The 24,814-nt window shown below is 44.0% G+C and overlaps 1 protein-coding gene across 6 annotated transcripts in view; it reads right to left on the bottom strand.

Annotated features, from left to right (window-relative positions):
* Positions 1-3,972: 3,972 nt before the first annotated feature.
* Positions 3,973-24,814, bottom strand: part of rerea (arginine-glutamic acid dipeptide (RE) repeats a) — a 137,729-nt gene continuing 116,887 nt past the window's right edge. For 4 of the 6 annotated variants that reach the window (XM_022204787.2, XM_051949113.1, XM_022204786.2 and 1 more), the window contains 11 exons: positions 15,365-15,527; positions 15,169-15,261; positions 14,442-14,641; positions 14,040-14,201; positions 13,834-13,947; positions 12,358-13,733; positions 11,517-11,739; positions 10,700-11,420; positions 8,777-8,950; positions 8,503-8,683; positions 3,973-6,114 (listed from right to left, as the gene is read on the bottom strand). In XM_022204787.2, coding sequence (XP_022060479.1) covers positions 6,081-6,114; positions 8,503-8,683; positions 8,777-8,950; positions 10,700-11,420; positions 11,517-11,739; positions 12,358-13,733; positions 13,834-13,947; positions 14,040-14,201; positions 14,442-14,641; positions 15,169-15,261; positions 15,365-15,527 — 3,441 coding nt within the window. In that variant the 3' untranslated portion in view covers positions 3,973-6,080. The remainder of the gene's footprint in view (positions 6,115-8,502; positions 8,684-8,776; positions 8,951-10,699; positions 11,421-11,516; positions 11,740-12,357; positions 13,734-13,833; positions 13,948-14,039; positions 14,202-14,441; positions 14,642-15,168; positions 15,262-15,364; positions 15,528-24,814) is intronic. The other 2 variants (XM_022204788.2, XM_022204790.2) reach the window with 1 other exon arrangement.

Raw genomic sequence — 24,814 nt, 5'->3', positions numbered from 1 at the left:
CCATCCATCCATTCTCTATCCTCACTAGGGTCACGGGGGGTGCTGGAGTCTATCCCAGCTGACTCGGGCGAAGGCAGGGGACACCCTGGACAGGTCGCCAGTCTGTCACAGGGCTACATATACAGACAAACAATCACACTCACATTCACACCTACGGGCAATTTAGAGTAACCAATTAACCTCAGCATGTTTTTGGACTGTGGGAGGAAGCCGGAGTACCCGGAGAAAACCCACGCATGCACAGGGAGAACATGCAAACTCCATGCAGAAAGATCCCAGCTTAAGTGGTGTAAACAATGGCAAACTTCTACTCTAATTTAGTACTAGTAGATTAGGTAGACGTGTGTTACGATACACTGCCCCCTGTAGTTTGGGAGCAAATGCCACACGGAGCAAAAGTCACATGTTCTCTGTTGCGGATTCGTTCGTGCGGAAACCAGCCAAGGCTGAGCCCTGCTACTCTACAAAGAAAACTTTTCTATCTATGACCTCATTCTTTTGGTCACTACCCAGAACTAATGACCAGAGGTGAGGACTGCAAGGTAAAGTGATAGGTAAAACCTTTTTCACCACGACAGCTCAGCGCAACTGGTCGATTTTTCTGTGCAAATCACACTAATGTTGCAACATCCAACTCCATTTACTCATGTTTTACCTACAGCTCTAAATGTCACCTTAGCAACTGCTCTGACTGAAAAACTAGCAAGTGGAGCATTCTTTATGACTGAAGCTCCTTCCATCTGTGCCCCAACAATAAACCCTCTTTCAGAGTCACTGAGATCTTTTCCTTTTGCCATCTTGATACAAAATCAGAATCAGCTTGTCCTAATTAGTACTTTAATGCAGGCCACAGTGCATGACTGGTTAATTGCCTACTTGCACCCTGCAGGGCACCTGTATGGAAGCATCTGCTTTGGTTTCGTTTCTCCACTCATTTGTTCAGGTTTTCCCTTTATTTCTGCAGCATCAAATCATTTATATTAACTTGAATGTGTTCAAGCACAGAACCTGATAAACAGCTAAAAGTCTCACCAGCAGACAGACGTTATGTGTAGGAATATTAAAAGCATGTTTAAGGTCACAAATTGAATAAATAGGTTTTTAAAAATCAGTGGCTGATCCGTGGCTCAGAACAAAATGGATATGAAAAGCTTTTTAGAAGTCTTGGAAGTGCACAAAACTCTGACGGGTTTGCCAAAAGAAATCCCCAGACCGTGAAAAATTCTCTGTCAAGTCCGTCCATCTATTTTAAAGTCTCCAGAAAAGAGTCCCAAAGTCCTCTCCTGTTTCCTTTTCTTTTTAGAATCAGTCTGAACTCTGAGACCACACACAGGTTACACACTTGTTCCTGCACCGACCTGAGGAAGAAACTCGGTCCTGAAATGAAGCAAAGAGCCACGTTTGATGGGGAAGAAAGCAATGGATTTCAGCGAGTGGAGAGGAGGAGACATAGGAAAAATTGTGCAGTAATTAACTGGAAATTTGAGCGATGATTTGCCTCACCTGTCCTCCTGTCTCTCCTCTGCACCCTCACCCAGCCAGTCGAGGCAGATGATCACCTTCCCTCAGACTGGTTCTGCTGGAAATTTCTTTCTAGCGAAGGAGAGTTTTTTCTTTCTGTGCTTGCTCAAAGGAAATCGTGTATTAGTTGGGTTTCTCTCTATAATATTTTAACCCTCCTGTTGTCCTCATTTAAAATATTGTTTTGTTGTCTGAAAAAAAATCCAAAAATTAAGCAAAAAAATCCCCAAATTTCTGAAAATTTGCAAAACCTTCAGGAAGAAAATTCCAATAATTCCTTAAAAAATTTCCCTTGAAAGCTTCCCCAAATTTGGCAAGAAATGTCTAGTAAATATTTTCAAAAAATTAGCAAAAATCTTCCCAAAAAAATCCTGAAAATATCTGAAGTGATTACATATAGATCAGTAAAATTTCTAATATTTTCTTTAAGAACATTCACAAAAAAAACCAACCAAAATTCAGTGAATTTCGCTGGATTTTGGTTGATTTTTTTGTTTAACGTTCCTTTTTTTCCACCAAAAAATGTTTAAAGTTTTCCCAAAAATGTTGAAAATGAGGACATTAGAAGTTTCACTGTGAAAACGTATTTTTTTCTCACATTTTCAAAATTTAAAACAGGTCAGTTTTGACCTGCAGGACGACACCAGGGTTAAGGACCTCATTGTGAGTTGGTGAAATTCACTGGACTGAGCTGTTTCTATACTTCAGGTGTGCTTCATGATGGGCCCACAGCTGATCTTTTCCTCACCAGCTACCTTCACTCTCCCTTTTTGCGAGAGAAACATTACATTAAAGCAAACTGTGAAACTTTACTCTCCCGGTTAGTTATCATTCCGCTTGTTTTACGGGGAAACCTTGCTTTGACCTTTCCTTGGAAAATGAAGGTTGTTTCATTGATATAAATATTCAGATTGCTGAAATGCAGGGATGTTTTTAAATAAATGGTACGTATGCATATTTGAGATGGGCTCATTTGCATTTTAGATGTGTTTAATTACCTTTATTTGCATGCATCAAATTCCTACAGCTGTGCTCAATTTATTGAGTGGAGTTTTCACATAACTACGGGTTCGCTTGTTTAGCAAATGGCTGAGTGTCGGTCCAGATGTGGATGAGGGAAAATTACTTCTACAACAGCCACATTAAACTAGGACACTGGGTGATGGGGCTTGGCAGGATAAAAGACACACAAATTATATTGTATCATGTCACTTGTGTGTCTAATTCAGACAGAGGATGGCGGATAAAACCAGCAGCAGATTTGCCTTTTTTTTGTGTGTCGACACAACAACTCGTTTTCAGATAAACAGAGTCCTGCTCGGCTGCAGAGCTGCCTTCCAACTGAACGCACTAATGGCATGTAGCTCCTCTCTGCCACCGAGCATCAGCCTCTGCAGCAGGGAGGCCCAGTGGAGCGAGAGAAACGACAGGAGGATGCAGGGAGATGAGGAGGCTCCATGTCCGAAACCTGCTGCAGCAGACACAATCTCAGCGCGAGAGCAGCACAAGACATATTGCTATTCAGACAGAAAGAGCAAATTTTCTGAGACCGTGTATCCCTGTGTGCCTGCCTGAGGGGTACACACAGTATTATGAGAAGGATTTGAGTTGACACAAGTCACAGTCGCTCCATCGCCGGTGAGGAGGAGGAGGAGGATGGGGAGGAGGAAGGGGAGATGAATTATTCAACCAGCCAGTGCTGCTCTGCTCTGCTCGGCTCTGACGTCTTGTTGTGTTTTATGGGGAGGTGAGGCAACAACAAGCAGCACCTCCTCACAAGGCTGCCGTCACATGACAGCCCCAGGATACAGCATCCAAGGAACCTCGATTTTCCCGAGGACAGGGCATCATTTCAGAGAGCAGCAGTGGAATAATAGCTCCCTCTCAAAATGACAGCCATCGCTGTGGCACACCATCACAGATTGCTGGTCTATCACTCCCCACACACAGGATGAAATGACAACCCTGCCCCGCTGATAGCAAGGCATCTCAGCCTGAGTAGGTGTTCCTTCTGGCTTAGCCTGGCTTTGATGTTATTATACCACGACGATGCAATATTCCGCTCAGAGACTCACTACCTGCTGCTGGGGCGATCTCTTAGAGCTCAGTATTTGTGGAGCTGAGTTAGCTCGTCAAGAAAGAATTCCATTATTCAAGAGCAAATGTAGGACATGAGTATAATCAAAACAGACCCGGCAACAGTGGTGGAGAATTACATTTCATAAAAGCAGAGGGAATTAAGAGCGTTTTCTGCTTACTTTCTTTGTAACGCAGCGACAGAGCAGTGAGTAATCAAAATTGTTTACCCTTAAAACAGGATTATTGCGTCTCATGGCTGCTTGGATTTAGCACAGTGCTCCCTTTCAGAGCGTACAAACAGCTGCCTGTACAGAGAAGCAAATGTGATTTATTGATGTTTCATAAGACAGAAAAATAAAGACGGAGGCGCACTTTGTGGTGTAACTTAGTCGTTTATTTCAATTCCACAAATTTTTCAAAAAAATTACAAAATACTCAAATGGAGAGAACACAGGACTCACAATTTTTCTTATTATTTCTACTTTTTGTTTACATTGTGTCATCCCATGGCGACTACTCATATATACAATAAGCTTCAAGATACCAGTATATATATAAATCTTAGCAGTCAGAATTTACATTCTGCTATTGCCGCTTTGAAACAAGAAGCTAAACCATTGACAACACTTAACATCAAAGGTTTCGGAGACACAAAAAGAGGGAGTAAAAGGCAAGGGAATCGTCAGGAAATGAGGCAAAGGATGACGATGATGACGGTGGTGACGAAGAGTCAGAAGAGACACGGGAACAGGTGGGAGATGGCGAGACAGAGTGACAGGCTGTCGTCAGGGCTGCGAAGACTTTTTAGCTTTTTAGAAACGGTTTGGTGACGTTTGCAAGCATTTCAACGTAAATAATAGTGCTCCAGATACGGTCACTTTTAAAATGCAAGTACAGTTCTTCAATTGGTTAAAATAAAGTTAAAAAAAAAAAAAAAAACTGACATAGCCACAGTTTTCTAAATGTCCATGACCGTCAAACAGTCTTAGCGCATGGAACAGATGCAGAACTCGTATGTCATGGCCACAGCAAAAACAAAACAAAGGAGGGGGGCTGGTGTGCACTGGTGCGACAGGTGAACACTACATGTAACAGTCAGCGGCACACAAACAGGCCCAGGAGGTCGAGTGTGTCCCCAAGGAACCAAGGCAGACGAAAACATGGAACACACGCATACACACAATCATCCACCCATTTCCTCCTGGTGATCTGGCGTGCACAGGCCCCGTCTAGTGTCACAGTGAACAATACTACAGCCTAGCTGGAGGACGACTCGGTCGGATTTGAGCCCTGCTACAAACACCGACCAGGTGAGGAAAAAAGGCAGCACAAACCCAGCACCGACTCACAACCGCTCATTCCTTAAAAACAATCCTACAGTCCTTTTTTTTGGCTCCTGTTATGCTGTTAAAATTTAGGTCCTGATTATTTAAAAGTCGTTTTAAAACGTGTCCAAATACTTAAAAATCACATTTAAAATCATTTTGCGTAAAAAGAACAGAAAATCAGGAAGTCCTTCTCCATTCTAATTTTGCCAGAAGAGCTCAGAGATGCTCCTTCAGTGCAAAGCTTTTCTTCTTCTTCTGCTTCTTTTGAATCCATGGCCTCAGCGTGCACTCCGAGCGTCGGTGGCGACTGCGTCAGTCTCTTCAAGTGTTTTCACGTCGCTGTTTCACTCCGTTTACACATTCTGACGACCTGCTGCGTGTCACCGGTGATGAATGGATGTGGTGGGTGTGACGGGTTCACGGCTCACAGAGTGCATGTGGGGCTAAATCTAACACAGTGATGTCAGAGGAACGTCACAACTGAACCGCAACTCTCAGGAACTGCTCATATAATGCCATGGTGCTCCCCTCTGAAACAAGGGATAATGCTTTCAAAACAATTATACTGGAGGTTGAAACGACTTGGTTTGGAGTCCACACCTAGTAATAATAATAATAATAATTATAATAATAATTATATGTTTATATATACTATTTACAGACTCAAAAACGCCATGCGGTAGCTTTTCTTAAAATTATGAAAAACCTCCAACAATGTATTAAAATAAATGTTGAATTTAAGATAGCACTTGTTATTTTTCCATAAATGGTCTGACCGGTCTTGTCTTTTTTTTTTTTCCTTTGTTTGTTGTTGATGTTTTTTTTTGATAAGCACAGTGTCTTGTTCTAGCACCTACAAAAAACGTCAGGGAAGCTTGTCATGCAGGAGTCTTGAGGACGTTGTCACTACTGGCTATATACCAAAGAAAGTCAATGTCTTGAAAAATAATAAGAATAAAAAAACAAAACAGTCCTTGACAGGAACAAAAAAAAAAAAAAAAACAAATATCAGAAGAATTCTCAGACGATCCACTTGGCCTTTTTTTTCTGTTCTTCAAAACTGAGTGTGTTCAGAGGAGCCTTGAGCCTCTGTGAGTCGCTCGGTAACAACTTCCTGTCCTGCACCCGTCGCTCGCCGCCTCCCTCGGCTGGCTACAGCTGCTTGTCGCTCTCCTTCTTCAGTCGGCTGAAATGCAAAGAAAATGGAGATTTTACAAACAGGAAACATCGAAGGCACCCACTCCCAGTTCATCCAGTCCAGAGGTGTCAAACATGCGGCCCGCGGGCCAAAACCGGCCCTCCAGAGGGTCCAATCAGGCCCTCAAAGGGTAAAAATTCCAGAGAAGACATTAACTGCAAATTGTAAAACTATCATTTTAAAATAATTTCTAGATCATGAAAAGTTGTTTTGATCACAAAGTTAAATACTAGATTGCTCATTGTTTTTCTGTCATTTTGCGTCTCATTTTTGTTATACTTTGTCTTGTTTTTAGTCTGATTTTTATCATTTTGTGTTTTGCTTTATTTGTTATTTTGTTTGTCGTTTGTGCTGTTTTGTGCTTTTGTGTTGTCTTTGTTGTTTTATTTGTGCTGTTTTTTGCTTTTGTGTTGTCTTTGTTGTTTTATTTGTGCTGTTTTCTGCTTTTGTGTTGTCTTTGTTTTATTTGTGCTGTTTTGTGCTTTTTTGTCTTTGTTGTTTTATTTGTGCTGTTTTTTGCTTTTGTGTTGTCTTTGTTTTATTTGTGCTGTTTTGTGCTTTTTTGTCTTTGTTTTATTTGTGCTGTTTTTTGCTTTTGTGTTGTCTTTGTTTTATTTGTGCTGTTTTGTGCTTTTTTGTCTTTGTTTTATTTGTGCTGTTTTTTGCTTTTGTGTTGTCTTTGTTTTATTTGTGCTGTTTTGTGCTTTTTTGTCTTTGTTTTATTTGTGCTGTTTTGTGCTTTTGTGTTGTCTTTGTTTTATTTGTGCTGTTTTGTGCTTTTGTGTTGTCTTTGTTGTCTTATTTGTGCTGTTTTTTGCTTTTGTGTTGTCTTTGTTGTTTTATTTGTGCTGTTTTGTGCTTTTATGTTGTCTTTGTTGTTTTATTTGTGCTGTTTTCTGCTTTTGTGTTGTCTTTGTCGTTTTATTTGTGCTGTTTTTTGCTTTTGTGTTGTCTTTGTTTTATTTGTGCTGTTTTGTGCTTTTTTGTCTTTGTTTTATTTGTGCTGTTTTGTGCTTTTGTGTTGTCTTTGTTTTATTTGTGCTGTTTTGTGCTTTTGTGTTGTCTTTGTTGTCTTATTTGTGCTGTTTTTTGCTTTTGTGTTGTCTTTGTTGTCTTATTTGTGCTGTTTTCTGCTTTTGTGTTGTCTTTGTTGTTTTATTTGTGCTGTTTTGTGCTTTTATGTTGTCTTTGTTGTTTTATTTGTGCTGTTTTCTGCTTTTGTGTTGTCTTTGTCGTTTTATTTGTGCTGTTTTTTGCTTTTGTGTTGTCTTTGTTTTATTTGTGCTGTTTTGTGCTTTTGTGTTGTCTTTGTTGTCTTATTTGTGCTGTTTTTTGCTTTTGTGTTGTCTTTGTTGTTTTATTTGTGCTGTTTTGTGCTTTTATGTTGTCTTTGTTGTTTTATTTGTGCTATTTTCTGCTTTTATGTTGTCTTTGTTGTTTTATTTGTGCTGTTTTCTGCTTTTGTGTGGTCTTTGTTGTTTTATTTGTGCTGTTTTCTGCTTTTGTGTTGTCTTTGTTGTTTTATTTGTGCTGTTTTCTGCTTTTGTGTTGTCTTCTTTGCTGTTTTGTTTCTCGCTTTTGTCATTTTTGGTCTCCTTTGTGACATTTGTGTAATTTTTTGTCTCCTTTTGGTCATTTGTCCATTTTTTGTCACACTGTAACTTTTTTATCTCTGTTTTTTTTTTTTGGTGTCTCAATTTTGTCGTTTTGTTTCTTGTTATTGCCATTTTGGGTCTCCTTTATGTAGTTAGTCGTATGGTTACAGTCTCTCGTATTTACGTGGAAATGTACATTAATACGAACTGTCCCATTTAAAAAAATAAAATCAAAAAATAACAAACAGTATTTTGTCTTGTTTTTGTGACCGAATGTTTATTGATTTTTAACAGACAGACGGATAAAAAGGGAAACAGGAAGAAATAGAAGTGTTTTTGTTGTTTTGTCATTCAGCTCCAGATGACTAAATGTTGTGTTCTTTTGTAGACACTGGAAGTTGTAAAATATAAATGACAAACTGAGGCTGAAAGTTGCTGAAATTGAACTTGTTGTTCTTAACAAATTTCAGGTTGCTCATGATGATTTGTAAAAAGATATTTTTTTCATTTTCAGACTGTACTTTTTTACTTTTTTTCCACTTTGCATGGCAGCTCCCGCCATCAGTGTGTGAATGGGTGAATCTGTCGTATCATGTAAAGCGCTTTGGATAAAAGCGCGATATAAATACAACCATTTACCATTTACTAAAACAAAGTAAACATGGAGTTATTATGCTGTGATTTCATTGGTCCACTTGTGATCAAACTGGGCTGAATGTGGAACCTGGACTAGGATGACTCTGACACCTCTGATCTAATCATCCTCTGCTGCTGGTCTGACCTGTAGTAGTCCTCCTGGCCCGGCAGCGGTCCTCCGTGCATGTGATGGTGTCCGTGGAGCCACTGCTGCTCCATCGCCAGCCGCTGGAGCTCAGCCGACTGGGCGTGCATGGCCTGTAGCTGGTGGGCTGCAGACATGGGCGGTGGAAGACCTCCTGGTAGGTCCCGAGGGTATGGAGTACCTGGAGGAGGAGCGACGCCAAAGATCAAAACATTCTGAGAAGGCGGGATTTAATAATACCTGCAATGAGGTCTGATAGCGGACGGGCGCTTACCGAAGACCGGGTGACGCAGCATCTCGTGTTCGTGCGGCGGCTGGCCCAGGAGCGGGTTGGGGATGGCGCCGGGCGGGTAGGGGAAGCGGGCCAAGTGGGGTCCGGCTGCCAGGGGATCTACGGCCAGCGGATGGGCCCCCGAACCTGGAGGACACACAAGACATTCACCACCACCTTCTGGGCGTCAGAGTCTTAGGTTCAGGGTGCACTCATTGCAGACAGTATATCACAGACAGAGCATGCTAGAGGCTGCAGCTTCAGATAATGTTACTCCTCTCAAGGTTGACCAAAAGAGTGCAGGGACTGTTTCACTATATTTATCCACCGTAAGGCATCTGCTTGCTCTATCAGAAACTTAACAAGGTTATAAAACGCTTTAATCCAATCCGGTACGTCAGTGCTGTGCTGTACGACACGGCCAATAAAATGTGAGCTGGAGTTTCAGGTAATATTCTAAATTATTATCAGAATTAAAATAAATTTCAAGTCCCTTTTGTTCACTCTTTGCTGCGATGAGAGGAGTAATATCACTTGACATATTCATATTAAAGAACATTGATGTTTTCTAGCTAACAAATCAGGAACTTAAACACTTCCTTAGTTTCATTTGCTATCTATGCTACTGTGGCCTGTTTGTCAAAACATCTCTGATATGTTTGGCCACAGACTTTAACTCAACCTCCTGCAAGTGCAGATAAATCTGCTAACTGCACCACAGAACTGGCTCCAATTCAAAAAGTCAACAACATTTCTGCTGCCTCTGATTACACAAACATGATTCTTGGCTTCTTTAACTAAAATCTTTCATACTTTCATAAAATAATCTAATTACAAATAACTATAGAGCTCAATTTCCATGCTAGAATTACATCATATTTCACAATAACAAACATCACTGAATAAAATCAATTAAGAAAGTTGAGTTAAAATATTCATAGAACCATTTACAATGTATGCAAGACATCAAAGCACAATCAAACACATGCAGTTGTAAAAATATTAAACATTTTTAGATTAATTTATTCTTCTTCACGATTCATAAACATAATTATTGGAATGTCAGATAAAGGGAATAAATAGCTTTTAAAACTATGATTCTGACTTTTATACGTAAAACATCTCATCATAAAAATGCTTTCAAAAAATATTAAACGTAGCTTAATAAATTATTGTTTTAAATATATAACATAATATTTAACTGTGTTTTTGACAACATTGATTTTCTGGTCAAATTAATTGTTTGGCAAATGGAGAGTTTGAAGTTTTCTCCAAAATTACTTTGCTTAACCCGCCTGTTGTCCTCATTTAATGGCACCACAAATATTGCTTCTGTCCAAAAATCCAAACATATTCAGCAAAAAAATTCCCCAAATTTCTGAAAATTTCCAAATCTTTAGGAAGAGAATTCCAATAATTCCTTAAGTTTCCCTTATAAGTTATATTTTAAAGAAATCCCCCAAATTTATCAAGAAAATCTTTTAATTTTTCAAAAATAAATAAAAATCTTCCAAAAAAATCCTACAAATATCTAAAATGATTCCATACATATATGTATATATATATATCAGTAAAATTTCCAATATTTTCTTTAAGAACATTCACAAAAAAATCAACCAAAATCCAGCGAAATTTGATGGATTTTGGTTGATTTTTTGTGAATGTTCTTAAACATTTTTAACATTTCTTTTTTTCACCAAAAAATGTTCAAAGATTTCCCAAAAATGTTGAAAATGTGGACATCAGAAGTTTCACTGTGAAAATATATATTTTTCCCACATTTTCAAACTTTAAAACGGGTTAATTTTGACCCGCAGGACAACACGAGGGTTAAGATGTAAACTTTAAAATATTTTATAATTTCATTGACTGCATTCTGTCAGTTCAACAGACAAACATGTGAGTATGAGCAGGGCTTTCGTTTACCTTGGTGTAGGGGGTCCTGCTGGTGGAGGTGGAGGTGTGAGTGGATGTGTGAGTGCTGGTGGTGGTGCGGCGTGACGTTGAACATCTGTAGGCGGGCGATGGGGTCGTTGGCGACCGTGGCCATCCTCTCAGCGTGGAGTCTCTCTGCAGCCAACCTCTCTGGGTAGCTCATTTCTGGCCGCAGCTGGGGCCCAGCTAACGCTAGCCGCTCGCGCTCTAACGGGTTCAGGCCCGGATGAAAGGAGGCGAAGGGGTGAGGTCCGGCCATGGGGGGCAACGTGATGGCTCCATGCCGGGCAAAGTGCTCCATGGGGTTCGTGGAAGGGTGGAGTGTGTCCATCTCTGGGGGCTTGACCTCAAATCCAGGCTTCATCCGTTCCCTCAGCTCCCTCTCCCGGATCTCCCTCTCGCGCATCTCCCGCTCTCGCAGCTCGCGCTCCCGCATGCCCGGGTCGGCGTTGTACAAGCTGGGCATGTGGTAGGCCAGCAGCGGGTCGGCGGGGTTGAGCGACACGAAGAAGGGGTGGTTTCGATTGGTGGGCGACATGACGTGGGGCCGGGCGTACTCGCTGAGGGTGCGGAGGGCGGGCGTGTCGGGGCCGATGTACGGAGGCACGGCCGCGATCGTAGTCGGAGGGCCGTCGAAGGGAGGACGCATGTGGGCGGGTCCGGCGATCTGAGGCTCGCCCATCCTGCCTTCATGAGAGGAACTGGAGGCTTTCTGTGAGGAGGGAAATGTCCGGTTTAGTGTGATATTAGAACACGATGCAATTAATACCACACAAAAAAGGAGAAGGCGGATAAATGAAACTCTCACCGCTGCTCGCTCGGCTTCCTTTTCTCGTTCCCGCTCTCTTTCTCGCTCTTTTTCCCTCTCCCTCTCTCGCTCCTTCTCCTCTCTCGCTTTCTGTTCTGCTTCCCTCTTGGCTTTCTCCAGAGCTTCCTCTCGCTTCTTGGCCAGTTTGGATGAAGCCAAAGGAGTGAAGTAGAAATCTGTCCTAGCACACGAGTTGTAACCCCGGTCCAGGTGCTTGTAGAACCTGAGAAAAAAGAAAAAAACGGAATGATTTTCCAGTTCTGAGATAAACACTAGTCATCAAAAGACAACACAGCCATGACGTTACTGCTTCATTTTCTGTGTTGAATGGCAGCAAAAGGGTAGAAAACCAGCTTGTGTTAGTTTACAGTTGTCCATTATTCAACAGGAAACAAACTCCCTTCACTTTTGCTGCTACGCTGAGTATATATTAAAACCCTCATTGCTATTCATTGGCAGCCTGAGAGTCACTTAAGCACAAGGCAACTACAGATCCTCATACTGAGACGCCTCGGTTCACTCACATCTCACTGTAATTAATCTACCCGCTCTCCATCCCTGATAATTCCAAGCCATCAGCCACTCAGAGCTCAGGGCTAATTGTGGCCTTGGATGCCTGTTTTGCTGAGGACATTCAATTTGCTGCCCACATCAAAGCCTTAAAACCAGAAGGCAGAGTCTCTTTATTGTCGGATGTGTTCGAGAGCTAATCAGCCTCCGTAGACGAGACGGCAAGCAGCTCAACAGACTACTGATAAGTAACAGCGTGTGCAGGTGCATGTTTTTGTCTTTTACAGAAGTTGTATGTTCTACCGTTGGGTCGGAGTGCTGGTAAACGTACCGTGCTGATTGGCTGGCGTGGCTGGGCGTATTGACGATGGTAGGCTCCGGGGAGGGGCTTCTCTGTGGGGGCGGGGGACTCTCCGGTTCTTCCGACTCGTCCAGAGGCTCCTCCTTGATGTGCACCGGCGGAAGCGCTGGGCCCGGACCGGCACAGGAGACCGAGGCAGGGAGAGGCATGGAGATGGAAGAGGATGGAGCGGAGCAAGATGGAGGCGGTAGGCCGGACATGGAGCTGGATGAGGATGGGGGAGGACCGGCTGGAGGTAGAACTGTGCTGAAAGGATGCGACGCGAAAGGCGGCTGAGGCGGCCCGCTGGGGTGTGACGCTGCTGCTGCTGAGGGTGGAAGAGGCGGAGCCGGAGGAGGCTGGTGGCTGGCCGAAGGTGGGAGAGTTTGGGACTGGGTGAGGACTGGGGGCTGGGCCGGGGGAGGCTGGAGCTGCTGCCCCTGAGGCATGAGCTGGAGGGGAGGTGGGTGTGCTGATGGAGGATGGTGGTTGGATAAAGAACTGAGGGGCTTGAGGGCAGGAGGCGGAGGCAGGTTTGAAGGCATCTGAGGGAACGGAGGTGCCGACACGTGAGGCGGGTGTTTGTGGGACTGCGGGGTGGACATCTGAGGGATGGGTGTGGTCGGGGGAGGCTTGATGTGAGGCATGGACATCGGTGCAGGGGGCAGCGGCTGCTCTCTGGGAGGCTGACCTCCGCTCTGAGAAGACGGCTGGGAAGGAGGCGTGTGAGCCCTCTGCTGTGATTGGCCAGAGACTGGTGGGGGCGGGACCTGAGGTGGACCCACGGGGAATCCCTGAGGGGTCATGGAGTGAGGGTGAGGCATGTGTGAGGGGCCAGGCTGCAGTGGGTGAGGCATGGGAGGCATGGGCCCGTGATGTGGGCTGGGTAATGACTGAGGTGGGACTGGGGGTCCAGGGGGCGGAGCCTGAGTCAGAGGTGAATGAGGAGAGGGAAGCCTTTGAGGGTGGAGGGATGCTCCTGACTGGATGAGAGACATCGGGCTCGCCTGGGGCAAAGGCTGGGGAGGTAGAGAAGTGGAGGCCGCCGCAGGGGAGACCTGTGGGGGCAGTGAGGGGGCTGAGGTCGTGGGTGGAGGGGGCGCCGAGGAGGCGGCTGAGGTGCCCGGTTGACACTGGATGACCGGAGGGTGCTGGCTCTGCAGGAGCTGCTGCTGCTGGGCAGACGAGTCCGAGTCGCTCTCGTTGTCTCGGGGGCTGGGGATGCTGGGGGAGGAGCTGCGGTTGTCCTGGTCAATGTCTTTAGGATCACTACTGAGCTCCTCGTTGATGCTGCGACCATCAGAGCTCTCGCCCTCTCCCTCCCCCTCCCCCTCGCATTCTGAAAGCGAGTCTGGCCGACTCAGCTCCTGTGGGACGGGAGAGAAAAAAGGATGAGCATCATCACACGAAGTCTATGAATTCCATTAAAACACACACAGCTAAGAAAACCAAAGAGCACAAACTCACTTGTGTCTTGGACTTTTTGGCGCTGGCCCTCTCAGGCTCCTCTGTGTCTGACGCTCCCTTCTCTCGTTGCCGTTTGGCGCTCTTCATTGGCGAAGGAGCCTCCTCTTTAATCTTCTGTGGAGGGAAAGGAGCAGAACCATTAGAGTGAATTTTACAGAGATACGGGATGAGAAAACACGGTGTCAGTGACTCTGCGCTTTGTTTACCTTGCTTGACTTCTTCATGGAGTCTGTCTTGCTGTCAGTGCTGTCAGTACTGGCTGCGCTGGGTGAAGTACGCCCGCTGGAGCGCAAATCCTCGTTGGTAGGCGAGGCTCTGCCATCGGGGCTGGCTGTCTGCTTCTTACGACCACTACGTAGCGTCGACATCTGTTGTTAAGAATTTGACGAGAGGAAATTTAGATTTACATTTGGCAATAACATTTTAGAATCCTTTATAAAACCAAACATATGAAACGATGCATGTCATAGCTTTCCGTGTGGCATCTTTACTACAACGCTGAGCTTATTGCTTTGTCTGACTCTGAGCCACTCCTGGGAAAACTCTGAGGATGTGACTCCTAAACGTGAAAATAGATGGATAGATGTGGTGCAGGAGTGTTGCCGCACCGAGCCTCGGTTCCGTCGGGTCCTCATGCTATGCTTCCCGCTGAGTCCATCTTCTTCCTCTTTGACAGGTTTGAACATAAATGGCGGCGGGTCCACAGGCTTCTCGATGGGGGGCAGCTCACCGTACTTCTTGAAGTGAATGCGGCAGTCGGTGCACAGCAAGATGTTCTCCCGTCCCCCGTGGTGCCAGTCCTTGGAGGCTGAGGAAAGCCATTTACAGTTGTGAAATAAGACTCTCATAGGTGTCGAGAGGTACAAACAACACACAGGAATGGTCTGACAAGGACATTCTAACTAGCTTTGTATTTTAACATCTAGTCAGACAAATATGTCATGCAGGTGATAAAACAAGGGTAATGCCTCATCTATCCTCTGCCACAATCCGTATTTAACGTCTCAGTAAAGTAACTAATAAGGTACATGTGGCTTAACGCCATAAAGCCAACGTTATTAGCCACCCTTGTTGTGATGGCAGCAACGTAAGTGTGATCAGATGGGAGCCTGGCGCTGGGAGCCAGCTGTGTGGAAAGAGGGGAAGGATAATGAGGTGGAGAGAGTGAACGAGCTGTGGGCTCATGTCTGATTTGATCAAATTAGTCTTGACATCCTCTGATGCCCATCTGTCACACAGTGCCATGTTGTGCAGGCTCACACTGATCCCAAGACAGGACAGGAATAGCCAAGTCCATACGACGGGAGCGTGCGTTAAAGGGATGCGGTGACTTACTGGTGGTGAAACAGTGGCGGCAGGCGTAGCCCTTTAGCTCCTGTTCGCTGTCTTCACTGTCAAAGTCATCTTCACTGGCGGAGCTGAGGTCCACTGGAAGGAAGAAAAAGCACTTAATATACATCGCTTTACCACCAACACGCATCAGGTCATGTCTTCCCTCTCAGTTGCCACTAAAGGGGTCAAATATACGTACAGAATTCGCTTGAGGGAGGGCGAGAGGGAGTGTTGACAGGCGTCGAGGCCGTTCGTGTCTTGATGCGGCGGAAGACGGGCTGGCGGCGGTGTCTGCGGTGGGCTCGACAACTGGCCGCCTCGGGAGTCTTCTTCCAATAGTAGTAGAAGGTAATTAGTTCTCCCTGAAAGGAAAGGAGACACAAACGGTGTTAAAACAGGAAAATACATCACAGGAACGCAAACACAAGTATCTGTTAGGATGAGAAGGAGGCTCATCACTGAGGTGGCTGAAAGAAAAGGGTTTAATTTGCCCAAGTTGTTGAAAAATTGGAAAATTACACCAGTGAAATGTCTGCAGTTTGGTGGAGTTAAATATGTTGAAAATACAAGTTAGCAGTCAGCTCAGACTTTCCCAGTGAAAGGCCGTGGAGTGGGTCAGTCCATGCCAGGATTTGGAGTCGGCTGGGCATGTTTGTGCTGCGGCCCTGTCTGTCCCAGGATTAGGCGAGGAGGCTCACTGAATGCAGGGATATTAGGATCAGTGCATTGGTGGCTGCCTGGGTGGCAGGAGGTTGAATGGGAACAAAAGAACATGTCAGGCAGAGCTTTGGCGCTACAAATAGGGAGTGAAATGGCTCCTCGCCCCTTCACTGGAAGAGTCAATTGAAGTTTAATCAAACATTCGGAGGGGCGCGCTTGCCAGCGAGCGAGGCGGATAAATCCAGTGTACAAAAGGCCGCCAGGAAATCAATACCCAACTGAAACATTAACACATACAATCATGGATCAGAAAGCACTTTGCTGAGGCAGCCTGTGCATATTAACTGCTGCTTTCTGGCCACGTTCGTAATACACAAGCCTGCAAAACTGGCGACAGGAGTCAGGGACAATTATGCAGTTTCCTGTGAGGCTTCGTCCTTTTCCACTTCAACATGAACTCTCACTTCTTAGCGGTCCTTCACCGTACCGCTATAACGAATTCACGAAGGCGTGGTTTGATGATTGGGTGAGCAGTAAGTCACCTGTAATCTTTAAAGCCCAGAGGGCACCAATCTACTGTCTGAGGTCTGGTAAACTGCTGTTCAACAAAGCTCCCAGGGTTTAATGGCTATTGATTGTTTTCCTTCACCGCTTCGGCCGAGAAACTTGACATAAATTAGTCAGTCCATTGCTCTCGAAAATGCATTAACAGCTTTTCAGCAACAGCTTAACACCGTCGATCAAACCAAAACAAACGATAGCAGGAAAGCAGTTTGATGAAATGGTGGACCGGCTAAGAAAAGCCTCACAAAAACTCAAAAGAACATCAAAAAACAGACAGTAATTTAACAGTAGAGCAGGCTAGTATTAACAGAAACGATTGCTTTTTAGATTTCTTATCTCATGAAATGCAAGTCCACTTGAGGCTAGTTGTTGTGAGAAAACATGGGTCAGAGTCCAGCCAGCGGTTATTCCTTCATCACTTCAAGAAGTCCTTTTAATATCTGATATTAAGGAAAAAGTTAATTCTTTCCCAATCGCTGCTTTGATTGGCAGAAAACGCTCAACTCAGTGGGCTTAGACCCTTTTAATAAGATCTCCCTTCATGTGGCTCTTAGGGGAAATTCATATCTGCCAGAGCCTGTAGGACTCCATCTTATCAGGCTAAGCAGTGCAGGGAACATTTACTGAGGGTGTCTGAGCTCAATGAAACCTTCTCACATTTCAGGGTAAATTTCGGTGATGCACTCTCAAAGCCGCTGCTCCGGAATAAAACGTTCCCAAACCCCACAGCTTGAGCTAGTTTTTTTTTAAAGACCTCTGCTTCTGCAGATGAACACATCTGGAGTAGTGGGATTGATTCCACATGCAGGAGCCTTTAAAATAGGAAAAAACCCACTTGGATAAGGAAAGAAAGACTAACGCTCTACTTGTGGAGTATTTACTGGATTTAAAATAACTAAAAAATGCTCTGCTCAGTATTGTAGAACAAACAGGGCAGCTACTGATTATTATATCAGCAAAAAGCTCTTGTGCGTCTGTCTCCGTCGCTCACAGAACTTCCTTCTTCAACCCGGCTGGCCAGTTGGGAAGGCAGGGCGCAGGTGCTAACTGAGAGCAGGCAGGCATCCTGATGTGAAATCTAATTGAAATGTGCAGATCAAAAGTGTCGAGCGGTGCCGAGCGCTGGCTTTGCTCTGTGCTTAATGACTGTTCTCAGCAGTGCCTCTCTGCCTCCTCGCTGCAGGCTGACAACTACACGGCCTCAACAACAGCTTGGCAGACACAAGGAAAGGTCACCCTGCCTCTCCATCACTTACACTGTGTCAAGTACCATTGCATTAGGCCGGGGCTAATGAAAACATTAACTCGGGCTTTTGAATGGGGCATTAACAGGTGCAGCCGAATGTAAATGGAAAGAGGGGAAAACAAAAGCAGCAGCTTAACAAATTCAATCTAAATTTGTTGCCGTGAAAAGTTATTTCTGTTAAGGAGGCTGAGAATAATGCGCCCGGGGCCTGTTTTAAGAAGGAAAACGGCAATAAAAGTCGGAAAAGATGCTAAATCTGTATCGCTTAGAGCTCGCAAACACTGAACGCAGCCATGTTGACAAAGGAAGGATTGTTGTGAGAGACATCAGAGGAGACACTTGCAATGTTACACAAGATGTTTGTGAGTGGAAAGCAGTGGAAGATGAACATGGTATTACAGCAGTGGAGAGAGGCTTTGTGCTGTAAATTAGAGTCAAAGGGAGACTGACGGATTACCTCTCTCAGCCTGCCTGCATGTCAAATTTGGGTCCTCTGAAGCCACATAAGTCCCATCCCTCACACTGACTGTGTACTCTTCTCCATCAAAGTCACTTTGTCATGCTGCCATATGCCCACAGCAGCACCGACTTCCGTTACCTTCTGTTTCTATCCATGGCTGGGTTGTTTAGGCGGTTGACTGTGTGTGCACCCACTGAGGTCTCTGAGTAAATCTGCCATTTACATGAACCTGATTCTAAAACAGCTCAAACGGTATCCGGTAAAAATTTATGGAAACGCTTGAAACAGAAATCTCGATAGGCTCTGGCTTCTGCGCCGTAATTTTCCCCAAGTCCACTAAATCACTGCAGAGCGGCAGAGAGTGTGCTGCTGCTCGGCAGAACATGAGATAGTGACAACATAAGCTCAGCATTATAAGGCCTTTTAGACTGCTTCCATCTGCAGGAGCTTTCTGGCCGGTGGATTATCCGACAAGGAAAGGGCTTACCCTCCTATCACGACACTCAGAGCCTCCATTCCAGTTATTTCCACTTAAAATGGTCGTCTGCATGCAAGGAAGAAATGTTGACTTCAGGATTGTGAGCAGCAGTGTTTTCTTGGAAGACGTTGGGAAATTCATCCAACGAGCTAAGTCACTGCAAATTACATCAATTACTAGAACATACGTTCACTATTTTTTACATGTTTGTCCTTCAAGCATACAAAAGTCTTGCGTCAACACATGGATGCACGCCTTTCACGCTTAATAGTATTTAAAAGATTCTAATTAAATTGGATTTTTGTGAGCAAATGCATTAAAATATTTAAGTAGTTTTGAAACAGAGGTCAATATAGGGAAACACATCTGGAATTTTATCCATCGTGCAGTTCGCCAATTTACTGCAAATGATGTTAATGACTTAAAAAAGGATCCTGTCTCAGCACAAAGATACAAGCATTTAATGCTTTTTAGTGTTTTAGACATTAGATTTTTGTTAAAGGCTGCACTGAAAATTCGTTAACTTGTTTTCGATTGGATGTCAACTCATGCGTTGATGCTCCGGCTAAAGTGTTACACAAAAGTAATGGTAGATGATCGCATTTACCTTCGGTCACTGTCTGAAACCAGCTTATCTTCTGGTGTGGAAGGTTTTGACTGAATAAGGTTAACCCTGAAACGGCTCCAGACTGCAGTAGAACTGCGGGTGGGAGTGCTGGTGGAGGCTGAGTGGGAGTTCACGGTCTTCCACTGGGCTCGGTGGTCCTGTGTACTCGGGCAGGGCTGAGGGCGAGGGCTAAACTCGTGTATTTACACCCTCATCCCCTCTCAGGCCCAGGCCTGAACAGATGGTTTCTGTTTTTCCTGGCAGATTTGTGACAGAGCCACAAAAGGCCCCTGCTTTGACATGAAGCCAAACGGTTAAGGCCGTTACTGGCAAGAGCAGGGGAAGGAGGAGAGAACAGGGGAGAGCTGAGGAGGGGGAGGGCCGAGCGTGGAGGAGAGCTGAGAGGGAGGAATAAAGAGCCAGCAGTGGATAACAATGGACAATCAGCACCGAATCCAACCACAACCCGTCCTACAATAAAAAAAAATCTCTCGGCAAATAGAAGTCGTTGCTAAAAATTTAAGGCAGTCGGGGAGCAGAGAGCTCAGGGAGCATGTGGTTTCTGGGTTCTGGTGGCTGATAGTGAGTTGTGTAAACATCCATTAGTGCAGCATGAACCTGTGCTCCTCCTGTTTCCTCCACAGTCTGCAGCCGGAGGAGGGAGGATTTTCTTCCTGATTCATTTCAGTAAAGGTGAAGGGGAAGTATTTCTGAGCTAAATCAAGCCAGAGTTTAATTATATATGTGCTCGACCCCTGGACTCGGGTTTCTTCATCGCCTATGGCAGCTTGTACAGTGCATCGTTTGGAGTGGTGCTTGACTTTTCCATCATCCTCATGCTGGCTGTAACTGTAGGGGGTATATCTTTGTAAATGCTGATGTGGTTAAGCAGGTCAGAAGCACACTTGTGGTGCCTGCAGGGCCAAGAAAAGGTGCATGTTCATTTTAAAGCTTTTAGCAGCATTCTTATTGAAAGTTCTGTGATTTTTAAAAGATCTGGATGAGGTGAAAACGATGCTTTAGAACTCCTATGAACTGAGCTGGTTAAATGCTAAAATATAATTCACCATAAATCTGCATTAATAAAAAAGACAAACCCTAATATTTTACTTTTCTGCAACATTGCAAGGAACTGGATGAAATAAAATCATTTTCATGTATTGTGCAACATTGTTGGGGCTTTAAGAGACTGCTTCAGGTCATTTAAGTTTTAACCCTCCTGTTGTCTTCGTTTATGAGCATCAAATAATACTGTTTCCTTGTCTGAAAAAAATCCAAAAATTCAGCAAAAAAATAACCCAAATTTCTGAAAACTTGCAAAACCTTCAGGAAAAAAATTCCAATAATTATTAAAGTTTCTCTTAAAAGTTTTACTTTAAAAAATCCCCCAAATTCGGCAAGAAAATTTTTGTAAATATTTTCAAAAAATGAGGAAAAATCTTCCAAAAAAATCCTAAAATATCTAAAGTGATTACATACATATCAGTAAAGCTTCCAATATTTTCTTTAACAACATTCACATAAAAATCAACCAAAATCCAGCAAAATTTACTGGATTTTGTTTGATTTTTTTTGTAAATGTTCTTAAGAAACATTTTTAACATTTGTTTTTTTAACCAAATAATGTTGAAAGATTTCCCAAAAATGTTGAAAATGTGGACATCAGAAGTTTCACCGTGATAACATACTTTTCTTCCCACATTTTCAAACTTTAAAACGGGCTAATTTGACCCGCAGGACGACACGAGGTTAAAGTGGTAGTATTTGAAAAAAATCAAATAAATCCGATGCATCCTTTTTAGTAAATGTTTTATTTTTACTGAGAAAGTGGCAGGATATAAAAAGGTGTTTGGGAAAGAAGAATTCAGATGTATAGTAGGTAGCCATTTAAAAAACACACCTACGGCGCAGCGGTGCCTCGAAGACGATGGAGACCGAATAGTGAAAGGATCTTAGCTGGTGGAGCAGAGCGCATGTGAAAGGCGGTTAAATAGACAGCCGTTCCCTGCTGTGCAGCGCCTTTCTGCTGGAGAATGACTGAATAAGCTCTGCTTTCACAGGTCAGGGATGCACATGCTGAAGAATCAGCACTCGTGTTTTTCCTGCTGTAAGCGCTTTTGCCAATGAAAGCAGATTGGATGGCAACAGTGCCTTTTTGCTGGAGGGTCGATGCTGCGTGTTCTGCTGATAAGCTAGTCCCCAAAAACCACAACACGAAGCCTACCAAAGAACTCAATTACACAGGGAGCTCTGGCTCTCTGGGATCCATCTATTAGGCTGGAAAAAAAAACAGATTTTGTCTACACTCAGCTTTGCTAAATTGCCTGTGGTCTGCTAAAAGAGCATCAATACGTCCTGGTTGAGCTTCCATCAGTCAACAGCAATTTCACCGCCTAAACAGGTTAGATCATTTACCCAACGCGGAAGCTGTGCCGTCACACCGCTGACAGCTGCTGCCAACTGAACCAGGCCCCTGCAGTTTGTTGCTGCTTCAATTAGCGTTTGGACCTAAGCATTTATAATCGCGCTCATCCCCAAGGTTCTGGCTGCCGAGCTAAGGACGTGGCCCTGAATTCAATTTGACGTTGGTACAGATTGCAGCGGGGCAAACATCTGCTGTGAGGTTGAGTGGAGAACACCGTTCTCCTGTAAATGACAATGATAATCTGTGACGTTAACAAGAACCAAACACGCATCGTGGCGTCACCCGTGTTGGCTTTCCTAACACGCTGCCACAGCACCTTCCCGTCTCTTCCACCTCCATGCCAAAACAAAGCATGATCCAGCAGCACAAAAACGTCTCCATGAATCAGTTTGTTTGTGTACTTCTTTGCTAAATGCTGAACTAAACTGAAACTGTATTGCTGTATTGTATTACTATATAAATGTAGATGAACTCTTTTAGAATAAAGCATGAATAAAATATAATCAATTAAAAGTGATGGGAATGTTAAGTCTGTGCCAATACACGACCTTTAATGTTTAAAAGTGGAGTAAAGGGACACAAAATGCACAAAAGGAGCCTTAAGACTGATAAAAAAATACACACACATCTGTTGTTCTGTGCTTGTAAATCGGTTTACGCTGCTTCACTGAGTTTATTAGATTATGGTTCCTCTGCGTTCTATTGCTAAACATTTTTATGATCTATAAACGTACAGCACAGCATACTTAGAAAAGGCACGAAGTGAATAAATTACTTTGGGTTTCAAATCTCACTCACAGGACACAAAGACACAAACTGTACTGAATACAATTTCAGGCATGAGTTGTTTCTGCGGTAATGTTATTTACTCACTGATGCATATTTTACTTTGTGACTTCAGCACGGTGGAAAGAAAGTAGCGGCCGAACACTGACGATGGTCTTCTCTCAGAAATAGCTGAGTTCCAGGTAACATGTTCTTATTTGCACACAGACGACTTTCACTTTAAATTCGTGTGCCGTTTCTTTTTCCGCCGCTGACGTCGTTTGGGCTCAGACCTGAGAGGGAACGGGCTAAAACTTTCTAATTCGATCCAATTTTCGGCTGCCAGTTCCTCGGTTCAGCTGCACCACAAACGGTTCTGTAGCCGATCCAAATCAGTTCATCAAATACTATCTGTTGATGTTCCCTAAAACACTGAAAGTCCCTCCAGTGAAAATATCAAGCGCAGAGTTATCTGTGATCTGCCATTTCAGCATATTTAGTTGTTTAAACAGTGGAAGCGGCGGGCTCATGTTCCATGACGTCCTCTCTGGAGTGAAGGAAATGGTGGCAGCAGAGCCAGTTGCAGACGGTCAGACGACACACCCACTTCCCCCTCTGGGCCTTTATGTGACTTTATATAAGGCATTCCTGAGTGCTAGTCAGGCCTGGTGTGTTTACACAGCGCTGGGTGCCTACCCCTGGCACTGGCTGTTCGAGCCGTGCTGGCGCTTCAGGGGCAGCGCTGCTAATAGGAGCTAGCGGGAGGAACAGAGAGGGGCAGACACACTGTACTGAACCTCTGGAGCCCTGGATATCGGCCCGAGAGCTGCAGGATTTAGGGCAGGAGCACTCCTATTTCTGCTACATCCTTCTTCTTCTTTTTTTTTTTGAAGGCTCGGCATGCAAGTCTAACAGAAATGTTTGTGTGTGACTGGAGATAATGGGAAAATCTGTGTCATTTCCCAGACCTAAAATATCTCCAGATATTGCAGCGCTCATGTTCCACAGATAGGATTTGGGAACAAGCAGGTAGAAAATGAACGGAGCTTTCCTCGGGGTATTGACTGGCACTCGCTCAGATCAGTCTTACAGCACGAAAGCAAGTTCAATCATAAGCAAAGATTTTTTTTCCTCCCCTGTGCGACAACCCGGGATTTTCAGTGTCTATACTGAGCTAACGCCCATTTTACCCCTTCTCCTCAGGTTGCTCCTACCCTAGCCCTGCTCTCCCAGTCATCTTTTCATATTTTTAAAGGGCAGTTTATTTTCCATTTGCAGGGGGAAAATTAATCTTTCTCTGCTCTGTGGTGGTGGCAGGCCCAGATCCTGGAGGAGGTCTATTACCTCTCCTGCCAAGTAGACTCCCCCTCCAGGTTGAATTGCATTAATACCTCCTTTATAGCCAATCAACTGGACTAGCCACATATTTCAAAACCAGCGAAAAATAATTGAGGAAACCTCTGTGAGGAAACAGCATTCAAACGCTTTAATCTCTTATTCAAGAGCTTCAAATTGGTTCTGAGGAATAAAAAAAAATGTAGCACAAAAGGAAGAGACACTAAAGAGTTCGTGAGCAAAAATATTACACGATGTGTAGGGGTGTTGGAGGACTGACATACCCTCACCTCAGAGCAGACAAGGAAATGAAGCGGATGAGAAGTATGACAAACACCTTTGATTCTGCTTTGATGTCTGTGTCAGCACTGAATCGGCACACTTCCAACAGGAGCAGCCTCACAGAAACAGCAAGGTTTGCACTGTTTCATGAATCACAATGCATATCTAAGAATAATTTAACAGCTAAGTCAAAGGTGTAAAGGACTTTGAAGCAACACATACAGCGTGTCCCCTTTACCGCCAGTTATAGCAGAGATAAAAATCAGGAACTTCTGAAGCTTTCAAGAGTTGTGTTAAATATAACATCAAAAAAAAAGATCATAAAACAACGCCTTAGATCGGCTTAAACACAAACTATAGCTGCTCTGTTTGGCTTTAACATCAGAGCATATTCAGGTTAACTGTCGTTAATCATTGCTAGGCCTCAATTTGACCCGTTTGTACCATGAAACGAGTCACGTGGAGGAGCGAAACGGTGGCAAGAGGAACTTCCCACTGCTTGTAGATAAACAGCGCAAGTAGAAAATGTGAGAGACCGTAAATTATTTACACTTTACAACGAGCAGAGATCCGTTTTATCCGCAGGCACGACGATCTGAGTTCCAAAAGGGAAAGTGTTTCCACAACAACGCAAATCTCAGCAAATATTTAGGGTTTGTTTACATCAGCAAACAATGGAGGCTGTATTTCCAGGTATGATCAAGAATATATCTGTGATTTTTATGGTGCAAAATGATCGACTTGGTCTATAAAAGAAAGTGGAATCTGCTTCGATCAGATGCATGTTTTGCTTAACCCTCTTCATTTAAAGGCACCAAAAAATATTG

This window comes from Acanthochromis polyacanthus, chromosome 6 (genome assembly GCF_021347895.1).
Source record: "Acanthochromis polyacanthus isolate Apoly-LR-REF ecotype Palm Island chromosome 6, KAUST_Apoly_ChrSc, whole genome shotgun sequence".
In the NCBI taxonomy this organism is placed as follows: domain Eukaryota; kingdom Metazoa; phylum Chordata; class Actinopteri; family Pomacentridae; genus Acanthochromis; species Acanthochromis polyacanthus.
This window is presented reverse-complemented; position numbering and strand designations above follow the sequence as displayed.